Genomic DNA, 16,073 nt, shown 5'->3' with positions numbered 1-16,073 from the left:
ATAAGGATGAATTTGACTTCTCCTTGCCCAAAACCATACTTCTATTTCTTTCATGCATCAGTTATTAGCTCAGGCTCCATTGCCAGCCCACCTGAGCACAAAACCCCATCAGTTCTTGTTATCTTGAGCAAATTACTTAATATTTCTGTGTTTTAGTTTTGTCCTCTGTGCAAAAGAGAAGTAATAATATATCTATCTTCTCGGGTGGTTGTGAGAACCGGATGAGTTAATATACTTAAGTGTCTGCCACATAGAACATAGAACATGCACAATAGATATTCAACATCCTTATTATTCTAGGTTGAAGGTTGGAGGAACTTTAAACGTCCAGGAATTAGAATTTCCAGGACTAACTTTTAAAAATGATTACAACAGACATCCTTGTTCTCAAATAACTGCTAAAATATTTTATCATTTTGTAAGATGTGGATTATTGATATAACATGAATATTCTTTATTAGAGTAAGAAACAATTCTCATATTTTTATTTTATTAACTTAAAAATAAGAAATGCGTATTCAATTTGATCAAACGATTTTTGGCATTTACTAAGATCATTATTTTTAAATTTTGATTTATTGATGCTGTATCAATTTCTTGTAATGCTCGAGAGTTAGGCTTTTAAGTCAGATCAACTGGAGTTTGAAACCTGACTCTTCCAGAGTGGGAACCAAGACAAATTGCTCAACCTTACCAAGCCTTGGTGTTCTTGTCTAGGAAATGGTGATCATGTCTATTCTTACAGAGCAACAGGATAAAAGCACACAATAAATACCATTCATTTTGATCCTCATTGTATTTTATCATTGTAATAATTAAATCCTGGACATTCCTGAATTTATTCTTGATATTATTATATATTTATCTCTGTATTCATAAGAGAGATGAGCCTGGAAAGTTTTCCAGTTTTCTATCTTTTTCTGTGCCCTGGAACTCCACAAGAGCGCATGTTCCTTAAAAGTCTCAAGTAACTTGTTTGTAAAACTAGTATATGGGCCCTGGCCAGTTGCTCAGTGGATAGAGCATTCGCCCCATGTATGGATTCAATTCCCAGTCAGGGCACATATGAGAAGCGACCATCTGCCTCTCTTTCCCTCCCTCTCCCACTTCTCTCCCTCTTTCCTTCCCACAGCCAGTGTCTCGATTGGTTTGAGCATGGCCCAGGCGCATCAGACTCAGGTGCTAAAAATTAGCTCCATACTTGAGCATCAGCCCCAGATGGGGTTGCTGGGTGGATGCTGGTAGGGGTGCACATGGGAGTCTGCCTCACTATCTCCCACCACCACCTAAAAAAAACTCAAAAAACAAAATAAAACTAGTATATAGACACATATTTTTAGTAGATAAAATATTTTCAACTTCTAATTAATAATATCTGTCATTTATTGGATGTGTATCACTATGTAACAAAAGCTATAATGACTACTTCACATACTTCATCTTATTTCATCCTCAAAAGTAGGTGCCATTTATATTCATCTGGGAATCAGTTATTTTTGTTCCCATTTTACAGATGAGGAAATTGAGGCTTTGAGAAGGTAAATAACTAGACCAAGCTCTTGCAGAGGATGAGCTGGGATGTGAACCCAAGCTGTCTGATTCCAAGTTATCTGCCTTTAGCAGCAAGATACCATGCTGCTTCCTGAACTTCTTTCTTGTTATTTTGTTTTGGGTTTGCTCTGTTTATGTTTTTTGTGCCTTATGGAATCGGTTTTGCTAATGTATAGTTTTCTGAGCAATCATTAATTTTACTGTAATTTTACTTTTTAAAAGACCCTTAGAAGTCACACAATTTTTTACCTGTGTTTCTGTGGTTATATTCATTCATTATTAGTTAGGTTTATTTATACTTCCTACTTTCCTTGATTATTCAAAACTGCATATTAAATTAGGAGAGAAAAGTCTAGTAATGTGGAGGAAGCTGTGTGAAATTATAAAATGGAAAGTTTTTTTTTCTTTTAAAATATTTTGTTTCCATCCACCTTTGTTTCCCTTTTTTCTTCCTCTATCCTAGTCTTCAAAGAACAGAATGCTTAGGTCACAAAGAGTCTTAGGAGTATATGGCCGAGCCCCTTAAAATAGCAAGGCCTAGAAAGGACTTCTGCATGTCTCAGGTCATGCAGTTAGCAAGTGACAGAGCCAGGGGAAGCCAGGCTCTCATCTTCCTAGCTCATTCTCTTTTCAGTATACTCTATGCCAGTGGTAGTCCACCTGGTCCCTACCGCCCACTAGTGAGTGTTCCAGCTTTCATGGTGGGTGGTAGCGGAGCAACCAAAGTATAAATAAAAAGATAGATTTAACTATAGTAAGTTGTTTTATAAAGATTTATTCTGCCAAACTTAGCAAAAATTCAACATAAAGTACTTGGTAAGTAATTATTATTATATGTTTTAACTTGCTGTAACTCTGCTTTATAAATTTTATAAAGTAAAGTTATTTCCCTACTTTATAAATCACCATTACTGTGGAACTGGTGAGCGGTTTGAAAATTTTAATACTACAGAGATACAAAAGTGGGCGGTAGGTATAAAAAGGTTGACTGCCCCTGCCCTATGCTATGTTAGAGCTCAAATGACCAATTTTTATTTTATCAAATTATTAATTTTTAAAACAACAAATTAATGAAGATTGCAAAGTAATCTTTATAAAAGCTTTAAGTTTTTAAAGCTATTTAATTCTAAAAGGTTGATAAAGTCAGCTTAATAATATTGATTGCAATTACTTCAATCCATACAATTTTTATATATATAAATCATCTTCTTTTGTGGTGTTGTTTTAAACCACTACTCCTAGAATGAATCTATATATTCAAAGGAAGCATGGCGTCAGGCCGGAGAAGGCGGGCCTTCATTATCTCACTTCTGATATGCTGTGTTGCTAGAAAGACCATGAGAGCACTTCTTTATCCGTAGAAGGAAAAAACAATAAAATGGAATCCAGCCCTAACTGGGGGTCTCAGGATTTCCACCCAGGTCTAAAAAGAACAGAAGAAATGCTCTTAGTGCTCTGCTGAAGTGTGTATTTGAGACACCCTGAGAGTAACGACATTAGTGTGGCTCTGGGTGTCAAGACTCCGCACTGTGAACGAGGGCAGAACAGTCCCCATATTGATGCTGGAACAAGGTATGCCAAACCCTCACATGGTCCAGGAAGGTTTCACAACACAATTAACATAAGCTGCTCATTTCCCACGTGTTTGGTATGCATGTGTGCAAATGAGCAGATGTTTCTGCCGACTGTCTGATCAGCAATCTGCAATCAGACCCCAAGGAATAAACTGCTCATTGTGGTTAGGGACCATTAGTCACTGAAATAATGACATCTGTCATAATTTTTATACCTCATCCTGTCTTGGATCTTATCCCCAAACTGTACTCAAAGCAAATACCTAATTTTTCTAAAAATAGACCTACCATAATTTCATTTATATTTCTTATGCCAAATCAATTTTTTTTTTTTTTTTTGTATTTTTCTGAAGCTGGAAACGGGGAGAGACAGTCAGACAGACTCCCGCATGTGCCCGACCGGGATCCACCCGGCACGCCCACCAGGGGCGACGCTCTGCCCACCAGAGGGCGATGCTCTGCCCCTCCGGGGCGTCGCTCTGTTGCGACCAGAGCCACTCTAGCGCCTGGGGCAGAGGCCAAGGAGCCATCCCCAGCGCCCGGGCCATCTTTGCTCCAATGGAGCCTTGGCTGCGGGAGGGGAAGAGAGAGACAGAGAGGAAGGAAGGGGGTGGAGATGGAGAAGCAAATGGGCTCTTCTCCTATGTGCCCTGGCCGGGAATCGAACCCGGGTCCCCCGCACGCCAGGGCGACGCTCTACCGCTGAGCCAACCGGCCAGGGCCGCCAAACCAATTTTAATAGCTCTACTCTAGTCACCATTTTGGTGAAGTGTGTTAGAATTGAATAATACCTAATAATTACTGTTTCCCTCATACCTGGCATTGCCTTCACAAACAGCATAACTTGCCAAGCCCACACAAGAACGCTGTGAGGCAGATACTATCCTTCTCCCCATACTACAGGTGTGGAAACTGAGGCCCTGAGAAGTTCAATAATTCACATCTGGAAGGGAACTGGAAGTTTGACTCTTATGCTATAAATTGACACAGGGATTGTGTGTCATTTGGCTAGCGAGATGCTCATAATATATATATTAAAATGATGGAATGAACTCTACCAATCTAATTTTGTATGAGGAGCCAAAATAAGGTATTGGGTCTAAAATAATGAAACATTTATTTAACTCAGTGATTCTTAACTGGAAGCAATAGTGCCTGCCTGGGGAGGGGGTATTTGGAAATATGTGGGGTCGGTTATATTTGGTCGTTTTGGTTGCTGCGTTGACCTGTTACATCGGTGGGCTCTCAGGATGCTAATGTTTAGCAGTGTGCAAAACGGTTCTAGGCAACAAGGAGCTGTCTGGCTCCAAATGTCAGAGACTGTTAAGATACACCGACAAAATGGAATAGTAGGAATTTAAAATGATTCTATAAAAGTCAAGGGTGGTGAAGTCAAATGCCCTCAGGGTCAGCCAGGGGCTGAAGAGTAAATGTCCTTAACTCTTTAAAGCACATCATCAAAGAAGATCACCTAGGCACCAGATTCAGTGTGTGGGCTCCCAGATCCGGTTTTTTAATGAAGGATTTTCTGACCTCAAAACATGTTTATGATACATTAAGTAAAGAGAAAAAGCTGCTAATTAGTATGTTCCCATGTTTTTAAAATAGTGTGTGTGTGTGTGTGTGTGTGTGTGTGTGTGTGTGTGTGTGGTGGCAGAGGAGGCATTCACAAAATATACATACTTATAAAAATTCATAGACAGTTTCATGGAAAAAAATCTCGAGGTGATTTTATAAAATGCTTTTCTTATTTGTATTTTTAATTCTTCTACTATAAATATGTATTGTTTAATTTTTAATAAATAAAGGGTAAGAGGAGCTTTAAAAAATGAACATTTTGAGTGTGTGTGTTATCAGAACACAGCCCTGGTAGCTTCCCGGCCATGGCCTTTGATGGGAGAGCAGTTTCTGTGAATAAGGACAAATGAGACATTCAGCATGAAGTAAATCGATACTAAACCATTAGAGTGCCTTCAAAATGGAACACTGTCTATTGTGACGCAATAAAGCTCTCCTGGTCAAGTCTAGCCTTTCTTTTGCAGCTGCCACAGAAATCTATCTGGTACTGAAATCTGCTCGAGAAGTCGGTATCTGTGCTAGAACTTCGATGCCCTTTTTTCAATCAAGTCACCAAATCCTTTATGATCATTTTTCCCCCTTTTGCTTTATCTCGATTATTTCTGTCTTCTTTCCAGCTTCTTAGTTCGGCAAGGTTTTTTGTCTGTTTTGTGTTGTTGTTTTTTTGCAACAATGTTTGTATTTGATAATCACCATGTTGAAGCCATTCCATTTATTTTTACCAAATCAGAGTCCTCATGCCTCTCCTGATAATCAGGAAACAACTACCCCTTTCTGCTCAGTGTTCTGATGAGCACCAATAAAATTACTTCCTCCCTTCCTCTACTGGGTACAGTCAGGACTGCGAGGTCTGGGCCTCTTGATCTAGTAGAAGCTTTTTAGGTGAAGAGGTGAGCCCCTGGGTACCGAGATGCTGATCTCCGCACAGAGAGGTCCACAAGCTACAGCTTTCGATCTACAAAGGCCTTCCAGTTCAGAATGCTATTCCTGAATGAGCTTCAGTAACTACAACCGCTTTGCCAGTGAAATGTCGACCCTGGAGTATTACCATGGCTGTGGTGCTACCATGGTAGCTCTGTCTGTTGGTTAGTTTTGCAGGAGTATCATCTGTAGTAAATGCCAACCTTGGGTCCAAACAGGCAGTCCTTTTATTTATTTATACATGGTTGACAAAGTACAACCATCCATCCTCATCAGATTCTTGTCCTCATTCGATATGGCAAATCTGCTACCTGTTCTCTTTTTCCAGTTTTCAGATATTACGTTAAGTCTTCAACTCTGTGTGGCTGGCACAGTAAACCCAGCCGCCCTTGGTGATTCTCTGCTCCCAGCCCAGGGGCAGCTCATCCTCACTGTCTGTGTGGTCCAGGCCGGCACAGCACAAGGTTGCCGTGGTGGCAGAGGAGGCACTGGGTCACCACTCGGTCAGCCGTCTGCTTCTGGTCTCACACCCAGGAACTCACTCTTGCTTCAACCAAGTACCCAAATGCTCATGCCTGTGTACTCTTAGCTCTATAATTTGTTGTTGTTTTTAGGTGAGAGGAGGGGAGATAGTGAGGCAAACTCCTGGATGCGCCCCAATCAGGATCCACCTCTCATCCCCATAGTGGGCTGATGCTCAGTACCAAGCTATTTTTAGTGCCTGAGGCTGATGTGCTCCATTGGAGCTATCCTCAGTGCCCAGGGACATACTTGAATCAATTGAGCCACTGGCTGCAGGAGGGGAAGAGGGAGAGAAGGGAGAAGAAAAGGGAGAAGCAGATGGTCTCTTCTCCTATGTGCCCTGAACAGGAATCGAACGCAGGATATCCATATGGGGACCAATGCTCTATCCACTGAGCCACCAGCCAGGACCAGCTCTATAGTTTTTATTTCATACACAGTCACTTTGAGCTTTCTTTCTGTAGTTTGCTGATCTTTGAGGAATATTGAATTTTCTATCTATTTGTCTATGGAATTCGGAGAGGTAGAAAACTGGTAATTTCCTTAAGTCCTTTGTAGCTGCCATCTGGGACAGTGTCCCCTGCCTCCCTGCAGCCTGGCCACTTGCCAGCTGTGAAACCTCAGACATGTCCCTCGGTTCTCTGAGCCTCACAGGAGGGTTATGACACCCAGGTCACAGGAGTGTGTGAATTAGGTTGGGTAGCCGGTTGTGCAAGAGGCTCAACAATGGATGCTACTGCCTTTTTGCAGATTCAAAAGTTGATATCTGGGGAGAAGAGAGCAAGTGACCCCCAGGCAGTTGAGTTTGCCCAAAGGGGACTGGGTGCGGGGCCAGCAGTCCTGACTAGCTGCCTTGCCTCCTGCAGGTCTCCTGGATGGTCCTGCTGGTGCCACTACTTGGAAACGAGGTGCCCAGGGCAGTTCCCCTCAAGTCTCTTCCTGCTGTGCCAGGAGGAGCCTGAGCCCCACTCACAACCCTTGGCTGCCCTGCACGAGGCTCATCACGATGACGGAGTGAGTGAGGTTCCAGGCAGGCTACCTGGTATAGCTGGCTTCCAAGTGCACACACTACCTTCTCTGACTTCCCATGCCTTACTGTCCAGAGAGGCAAAGGGACACACAGCAACCCCAGGTGGCTCCCTCTGGCTCAGAGCAGAGATGGCTTTGCGGCTGTATGAGCATCTCTGTGACTTCTAACTCTGGCCCCTCTCCTTTCCCAACAGAGACATGAAGCTCTGGCAAGGCATAGTGATTGCAGTCGTGTCCCTTGTCCTACAGGCCTGCCTCCTCGCAGCCATCAACTACCTGCTCAGCAGGCACATGGGTAACTGGCTCAGCACGCTCTCCCCTCCCAGTTACCCTCAGGGGTCCTTCCCAAGCCTGTAGCAGGACCAGCTCCCCTTGGAGCCCCCAAATATTACTTGAAAGCCTTGAGGATCCTCCGGCCAGGTGGCCCCTCACTCTAACCGGGTAATCCCCTCTCTGACCCAAACTAGTTCAAGTTGGGAATGACGGCCCAGAGTCTTCTACTACCAGAACTTCTGCCTAGAGACGAGCTCCTGTAATGCTCGTGAGGGTGGCCTCATTTAACCGGGGCCTAATTAATTTTTTTCATCGCCACCAAAGGATTGAGCATGAAGACATGGCTTTGTATTATATTATAACAGAAGGAAGTACGGTTACAGTAAGAGGTCATCTTAAATTCTTGAACTGCTTTACCATGGGAGGTAGATAAGTTGTGTCCTGGAAAGACATTATAATTAGGGAAAATAAAACCACCTTTTTTTGGCTAAGATTGGGCAGGGTGAGGTTATGAAGGTTTTTCCAGTAAAGAAAAGTCTAGGCTTTTATAGGCATTCATTCATTCATTCATTCATTCATTCAGTACAACGGGGAACAAAACAAAAATTCCTGCCCTTAGGTAACTTACATTCCATGGGGTATAGACAGACAACAAGTAAGATAAGTAAAATATGTGGGGTAGATTATGGTAAGTGCTGGGGAGAAAAAGAGGCAAGGCAATCCTATATGAATTGAATGGTGGCCAGCATCCCTGAGATGCAGACATTTGAGCACAAACTTAAGGGAAGTGAGGAAGTGAGCTGCACCTCAAAGGCCCTGAGACAGGAGAGTGTCTGGCACATTACAGCAGGACCAAAGAGATGGGTGTGAGAAGAGGAGGTAAGGCCAGAGAGGAAGGAGTGAGGCCACGGAGGGCCTTCAAGGTTGGGACTTCGGCTTTTTCTCCAGGTGCGATGAGAGGGGTTGCAGTGGAGGAGGGCTGAGACGTGGAAAAGATCCTTCCGAAGGCTTTTCCCTAATGAGAGTTGTGCTCAGAAATAGGAGGTGCCTGACCCAGGGAGCTTTCACTTTGGACTCTTGCCCTGTCCCCTCTAGCCAAACAGAATGAAGAGTTACTAAAAAGAGCCAAGCTCCAGGGCCCCAGCCCTGCCCACCACCACTCACCTGCAGCCCAGGAGATGACGAAGCCTTGGGCAGAGAGAGGCACTCCTGTGCTCGAGCCCCGTTACAGACGTGAGTAATGGGGTGTGGGATGAATGGCCATAAAGCATATTCTGCTCTGTCTGGACACCTGGAGAGCCTCCCTGCAGCAGCCCGAGTCTGTCCCTGCCAGCCCACCCCCTCCTCAACCCCAGATCCCCCCCTCCAGTACAGGCCTCGCTACCCTCCCTTTTTCAGAACTTGTTTATCTTGTCATGTGAGGCAGACCTTGTTGGGTTTGTGTGGGTCTAAGCTATTTTCTAGGTTTGGTCATGTATGAATGACTACAGAGGGGCCTTGGGGACTGTTACTGCTCCTGTCTTTGTCATACTAAGACATCTTTTCTTTCACCTGGCCAGTTCATGGTAGAGCCAAGATTTTGACTGCCTGCCTCCAGTCATGGCTGGTGCTATGCATCATGCCATCCGGCTAGTGTCATTGGCTGGTCCCAGAAGCTGACTCAATCATACTCCCACAGGCCCCTTCTCTATAGTCTTAGATCTTCATGGGTACCTGGGCATTTTAATAAATATGTCTTGCTGATGGTTTAAATGTATGTCTGCCTCTGGCAAGTGGACCAACAGGCTCACCACTCTCTTATGTTCTATCTCAGGACTTGGGAGACCCACTGGGTCACTATTCACACAATGGAAATTGTTGCTTCTGCAGCAAGACAATTACCCCTGCAGGTATACCCACCAGGGAGCGTACTGTTTCCATCCGTTTACCTCTTGACTGGTTTAGGTTTGCTCCATCCTCCTAATATGAATGATCCTTTGAGCTGGAGAGATCTGGTTGCTAGGCTTCCTCAGCCCTGAGATAAGGCCTCAGGACAAATGGGAACCAGAAGATGCCACTCACATTAATTCAGTGTTTCAGTGGAATGGGAGAGGCACTGGCCTCATCATGCCCCCTGACCCAAAACTGCATTACGTCTTGCCAGAATCAGAAACTCTTTAGTTATCAGGGAGCTCAGAGATCATCGTCCAGTCCTCTTGTTTTACAGGGGACAAAACCTGGGCACACAAAACGATGTAACCTGCCTCAAGTTGTGACAGGTAGACTAGAATCTGTGCCCATGACTTCTGAGGCCAGAACTGCTTGCTTTGGGCCACACTGTCTCAGCATGTCCCTGTTTATTCCACCCAAGCACCAGGCAAGCCTAGTTAGTTTTAGATGAAGCTGGACAAAGATGACTCTTGGCCATCTTCCTGCCTATTTCTGGCAGCTCACCCACCACGTTCTCTCTGTTTTATTCCTTTTTTCCCTTTTGGGAGCTCTGTAGCTCTCTTCCCCACTCCCCTCTGCATTGCTGGCTCTGCCTCTCTCTTTGTCTCATCTTTCCTTCCATTGTCTCTAACCTCTCCTAACACTCTCCAGCTTTGTTTAGAAGAACAGTTTTTATTTCTCCCTAGATGGCATTGACACATCCACAGATAGCACCAATACCTCGGACAATGCCAGCAGCTCGTCTCCCACCTGCCAGGTAACGGACGCTCCTAGTGATCCCAGCCCTGCAGATGCAGCCTGGGATCCAGGACTCAGCGATGAGAGGGAGGAAGGAGGGGTCTCTTGAGTCACTCTAGCATCCTTCTGTGAAGGTGGTGAGGCTTTCATTCATAGCCCCCCTGTCAACACGGTCATCCACACAAAGTGGTCTAAGTGGGCTGTAAAGGCAGAAGCGCTAATGTGAAGCCTCCTTCTCCTCATATCCCAGTCGTTGGGTTGGTCACTGCTTGGAGTCCTGGCCTCATTTGAATCGATTCTCTATATCTCTCTTTCTTAAACCTATTCATCCCTGCGAACAGAGGCAACCAAGTTATTGGCAATCTTCCTCACTGCCCTGTTCCTGCTCTCAGATATGGCTACTTGGGATCCAGGTTCCTTCTCATCCAGCCCAGGGAAGCCTCTTCAAGTGAGAGTTCAGTCCTGGGTCCTACCTCCTCCAAACGTGGTAGAATTCTTGACCTAGACTTCTCTGCTCTTTTCTCCTAAGGCCACCAAGGACGTGAATTACACACAAGTGGTCTTTTCAACCATTGGAGGACTAAAAAATGAATCTTCCCTGGACTATGAGGACATAAAGGAAGCCACAGATTATGTCAATATCAATCCAAAAAGCCACAAGCATGATTTCTGGGCTTTTGTGAACCCTGCTGTCTCTGAGCCAGGTGAATATACCCAAGTGGACATATAAATTATAGGATTTTTTCTTTAATAGGGTAAATTTCTCTACAAATTCCTATGCTTATTTTGTAGGAAAATTGCATTTTTAAAAATAAAATTTTTTTAAACAAGGCATAGGAGAAAAAAAAAAGCTTGTATCTCAGCAAGAAAGATTCAGATGAGATACTAGAAAGAACTTCCAGGTTAAATATGAAAATATTGGAGCACATTAGTAGAGAAAGTAATAAAATCCCCATAGAAAAAAAATTTTAAAAAGATTTTAATCAGCTATGGTAGGATCCTGTTTGTCAATCTTATGATTAAATTACCCTTTGAGCTCTTTAATCATTGACAATAAACAACTTCCTTAAAAGTTTTAAATAAAACGGCAATCACCACTTCCTCTTTCCCTCTTGCCCCATCCGGCCCATCGCCCTTTTTCAGAGCAGTAGCTGCTGAGTAATGCTGCTTTGCCCTCAGAGCTTTCAGTCATCCCCTGAGAAAGCCCACTGTCTTTCAACCTTCCAATTCACCATTTCTTATGAACTGAAGATGACGAATAGAGCCTGGTAAATACCAACCAGCATCACAATCTGTTATTACAAAAAACCTTTCCATGTTTAATTCAATAAAATTCAATATACATTCTTGGTTTGTTGTTTCTTTTTTTAACCAATTAGTAATAAAAGGACCTTTTGTTAACTTGATTAAGAATAGCTTATCTCAAACAGAAGATGCATGATATTTAACTGTAAGGCCCTAGACATAGTCCTGTGAGATCATGAACAGAGCAAGGATGTCCACAAACCTATTTTCTTCATTATCTAATATTGTTCTAGAAGTTCTAAGCAGTTCAATAAAACACAACAAAAATAAGAGCTATAACTATTATAAGGGAAAGGAGGGAAAAATTTATCATTGTTTGCAGATATCCTAGTCCTAGAAAACCTCTGAGTATTAACTTAAAATGTTTTAAAATTGATTATATGCAAGAAGTAAGCAGTGTCTAGAGAAATATACAATATACTTTCTTCAACAGCTAATTAAAACAGAAAATGGAAAAAAAATTGCTCACTATAGCTAAACAGCTCAAAAAGCTGAAACCCTGGGAATACACTTAGCCAAATTCAAACCCCAGGTAAGTGGCATTCAGATCTGAGACAGTTGGCTGTAAGTGACTTTCTAGTCCCAGTACTGGGAGCAGTGGGTGGCTTTCATAGTCTCAGGTTCCTGTTCCCCAAGAAGATCTGAAGAAATGGTTCTGGCTTGGTTTCTGGGGCTGGAAATTTTTGCTGATCTACATGTCCCTTCACCTTTAGCCTACCATGCTGTTCTCTCCTGCTAGATTTGAATGTTTGTGCTCCCCCCCCATTCATATGTTGAAAACCCCAAGGTAGTGGTATTAAGAGGTGGGGACTTTAGGAGGCGATTAAGTATGAGGGTGGTGCCCTTGTGAATGAGATTAGTGCTCTTATAAAAGAGACCCCACAGAGCTCCCTAGCCCCTTGTATTTTATGAGGATGCCATGAGCAGTCTACAGCCCAGAAGAGGGCCCTCACCGACCATGCTGACAGCCTGATCTTGTTCCTCCAGCTTCCAAAACTGTGAGAAACAAATTTCTGTTGTGTAAGCCACCCAGTCAGTGGTGTTTTGTCATGGCAGCCAGACTAGACTAAGAGATCTCCTCAGAGAGCTTTCTAAATGGGGAAAAAGCAAGTCTATTGATTAGAGAAGCAGAATGAGGAATAAACACTGTTGACACTGCCTTTGCAGTCCGAAGTGAGGCTCTACTTCTTATTGATCTCTTTTGAAGAGCAAAAAAGAAACAAACAGAAAACTGAAGAGGTTCAGACATGTGACAGTGCACCCAAGAGAGACTGCACAGGGACACGGCTGAGACAGCTCCCACACCAAGGGAGAGACAGCGGCAGTCACGCAGACAGAGCCCTGCTTTCTGCAGGATTCAGCTGGGTGAGTGGGGTCAAAGCATGCTCGGCCTAGTTGTGGAGAGAGGCAAGAACACGTGCAAAATAACATGTGACAGAGGGGAATTAATGCAGAGCAGTGAAACCAGAGCCTATCAATGTTAGACAAACTGGGTACAAGAGTGTTAGGATTAAGTGAACCTAATCAGAGAAAACATCCCCATAATCAATTGATGGGAGAAAAAGCAGAAGAAAAGTGAGCAGGGCTGACTCGGTGCAGGCTCTCTGAACTGCTGGAACAATGTTCCTGATCTCAGAGACAGTGGAGATACTCTGGATCAGGGAGTTGTTGTCAGAGAGAGCAGAGACCTGAATGTCACTGACCACCTGATTAAGGTTATGATTGACTTCAAAGGTATGACATTGTATAGCAAATAAATATGTAATGGAGGTTAACAGTAGTACCCATCCCAACTGCTTATAAGGGGAAGGCATTCTTGGAGAGTGCTATATAAGAATCAAGTTGAAAATGTGACTCCAAGTGACCTCCAGAATTTCGACTGACTGTCAGTGGTGTAGATGACTTCTCAGATATTCTCATAAGTAAAGAGAAGGGCTGGTTTCATGCCCTACATAGTTTGGGCCAATAAGCTGATGACTGGAGCCAGCTAACCATTTGAACTGCTCCTCAAAGTCATTGCTAGCCATGTTGCTAGCAATAAAATGGCTTTTTGCTTGTGATACTTCCATGAGTTTAGAAGGTCAGCCGCCTAAATCTGTATAAATGGCCACCTGTATGTGTGATCACCCTTTGAAGAGCATAGAGTCTAGTACAGTGACGTCACTTTCTCCCATGTTGTATGTCATCAGAACCTCCAGGGAACAATCATGCTGCCCCACACTGGGTTCTTCCGTTGGTTAGAATGGATGAAAATTTCTCCAAAACAATCTAATAACAAGCCACAGAGAAACTGATTTGCGACTGGAAACCAACTGATGGCTGATTACATGATAATAGTGAACTGGAGATATACAGTAGACCCAAATAAACTTGACCTATATTCAACGAATTCTTATTCTAAAGGAGCAAGCACCCAAATGCCTTCTAACCCAAGCCCCCAGCCTCTAAACCAAACACATTATAATAACTCTATCTTATCTGGGGTTTTTTTGTTGTTTCTTTGTTGTTTTTTGTTTTGTTTTTTGAATTCCCACTCATTCCCTCACACACTTACTCTTTCAGGCAGGAATTCCTACACTCAGTCTTTCACCTGCAGTGGAGACCTCTCGTTCTTTGCCCTTCCTTGCCAAATACATCCTCCATGAGCTTAGAGAGAAAGATACACGTGTGTCCAGGTATCTCAGGAGAACTGGGTCAAATGAGAGACCAAGACTCTGGAACTTGAGGGAAAGTTAGCATGGCTGTTCCAACAGGGAGGCTGGTGACTTTCCCAGCCTGCCCCATGACCATTCCGACTTCAGACTCACTTTCAGCTCCACACTGCCACCGTATGGCTTCAGGGAAAATCACAGAACACTTGTTTCTTTTTTTCCCTCAAAAACTGGGTCAAGGGTTCCAGGAAGGTGGTAGAACACCCTCAACTTTCTCCCTGCCCCTGCCCTGCTCAAGAAGATCAAACTTTTACTTTAGTTTGCTTATCCCATTATCACTGTCCCTAGGAAACAAAGATGCCTAGAAATTTCCTGGTTGTTAAGGAGTTTTATTGGTCAATTTCAACCACATCTCTGGATCCCTAATTCAGGAGTGAGCTGCAGCAGCCTGGGCTGAGTCTATAGCTTCTTAAGAAACCTGTTTACATACAAAGCACAGAATCATCTGGAAAATTACTTGCATATACCAAACAAGAAATCCCACAGCCAACCAATTAACCTCCTCCTACCATCATCTGCCCTGCCTGCCCCTCACCCTCTGTCCCACACCGGTTCTGAGGGTCTGAAGTACTGAATTCCATTAGCCTTCTGGGTTTAACTGTCAAAAATGAAATTGGTCCACAGCTTGAGCCCAAGGTTGCTGGCTTGACAAAGGGGTCACTCAGTCTGCTACAGCTCCCTGTTCAAGGCACATATGAGAAAGCAATCAATGAAAAACTAAGGTGCTGCAACAAGAATTGATGCTTCTCATCTCTCTGCCTTCCTGTCTGTCTGTTCCTACCTGTCCCTCTCTCTGTCTCTCTCTGTCTCTGTAATAATAATAATAATAATAATAATAATAATAATAAGATTGGCCCAGAGAGCACAGAACCCCTTTGCTTCCCACAGAGGCCTACACCCCTCAAGCCTATCCAAGGCCCTGTGCTGTCCCAGGATGTCTGTGAGAACCTCCCACACATACTGCAAAAGCTATCATTCATAGATCCAGACAAGATCCTGCCATTTCCTTCAGGAGCCTTGTGTGATCAGTTCCTGAGGCCCCAGCCCACAGTTCAGCTCCTCCCCACTGGCCTCATCATCGGCACTGTACCAGCTTTCTGGAAAAGGCCAAATGCAGCCTTCCCATGGAAGGAACAGTGCTGGCCCCCAAGTGACCACTACAGGTAAACCCCCCATGTGCAATGCAAAACTGAAAATATAATAGTATTATTTGCGATAGAAGGCAAAAGTAGATAGACATAAGAGGCTCTTTGGCCAGCCTTAACTCCAAGTTTCCTCTCTCCCGCTTTGAACTGTCGAGTTTCCTGCTAGAAATTATCTATTAGATGCAACCCGGAGCCTGGTTACCATTATCTTCTCTAGCATCAGTGGAGTGTTCTCTTGTCCACAGTCTTTCAAATCCCTCCAACAATGTGGCATTGTTATTTCTTTTAAACATTAAGGAAACTGTTGCTCAGAGAGACTGGATAACTTGCCCAAGTTCATACAGGTAGAAAAAGGGTGAGATCAGAACTCAAACCCGTATCTTTCGGGTACAAGACTGATGTCTCTTCTATTTCACATTCATCACAATGAGCAAAGATTATTTAATACTTACTATGGGCACTAAGGTCAGGAGCTATGGTCTGAAGGGAGGGTGGCTTATATAAACAGGGGAAGGAGCAACTTCAACAGCTCAGGCTGGCATCAGAGGCTCCTAAGCCCAGATCCACCGGGGCGGATAAACAGAGAAGAAGTGCTTGGATGTCAGGGACTCACATGGGCAATAGAGCGCAGTGAAGAGACCATGGGTTCTCTTCCTAGAGCCTTGGTCCCACTGGGCCCCGTGTTCCACCCTCCAGTTCTCCAGCATTGAAGGGTTAGAATGCTTTGCTCACCTACCACACTCACCAGATTTTTTTTTCTTTTTAAAAAAACCTAAGGAGCCTTCTCATAGCTGAGT

The 16,073-nt window shown here is 43.8% G+C and overlaps 1 protein-coding gene across 1 annotated transcript; it reads left to right on the top strand.

Annotated features, from left to right (window-relative positions):
• Window positions 1-7,372: 7,372 nt before the first annotated feature.
• Window positions 7,373-10,845, top strand: RHEX (regulator of hemoglobinization and erythroid cell expansion). Its single transcript, XM_066366069.1, has 4 exons — window positions 7,373-7,470; window positions 8,544-8,681; window positions 10,064-10,134; window positions 10,645-10,845. Exons 1-4 carry the CDS (start codon window positions 7,374-7,376, stop codon window positions 10,843-10,845), a joined length of 507 nt encoding a protein of 168 aa, XP_066222166.1. The 5' UTR covers window position 7,373.
• The last annotated feature ends 5,228 nt before the right edge of the window (window positions 10,846-16,073 follow it).

This window comes from Saccopteryx leptura, chromosome 2 (assembly GCF_036850995.1).
Source record: "Saccopteryx leptura isolate mSacLep1 chromosome 2, mSacLep1_pri_phased_curated, whole genome shotgun sequence".
In the NCBI taxonomy this organism is placed as follows: domain Eukaryota; kingdom Metazoa; phylum Chordata; class Mammalia; order Chiroptera; family Emballonuridae; genus Saccopteryx; species Saccopteryx leptura.
The sequence above is the reverse complement of the archived record's forward strand: the minus strand, read 5'-3'. Positions and strand labels throughout refer to the sequence as shown.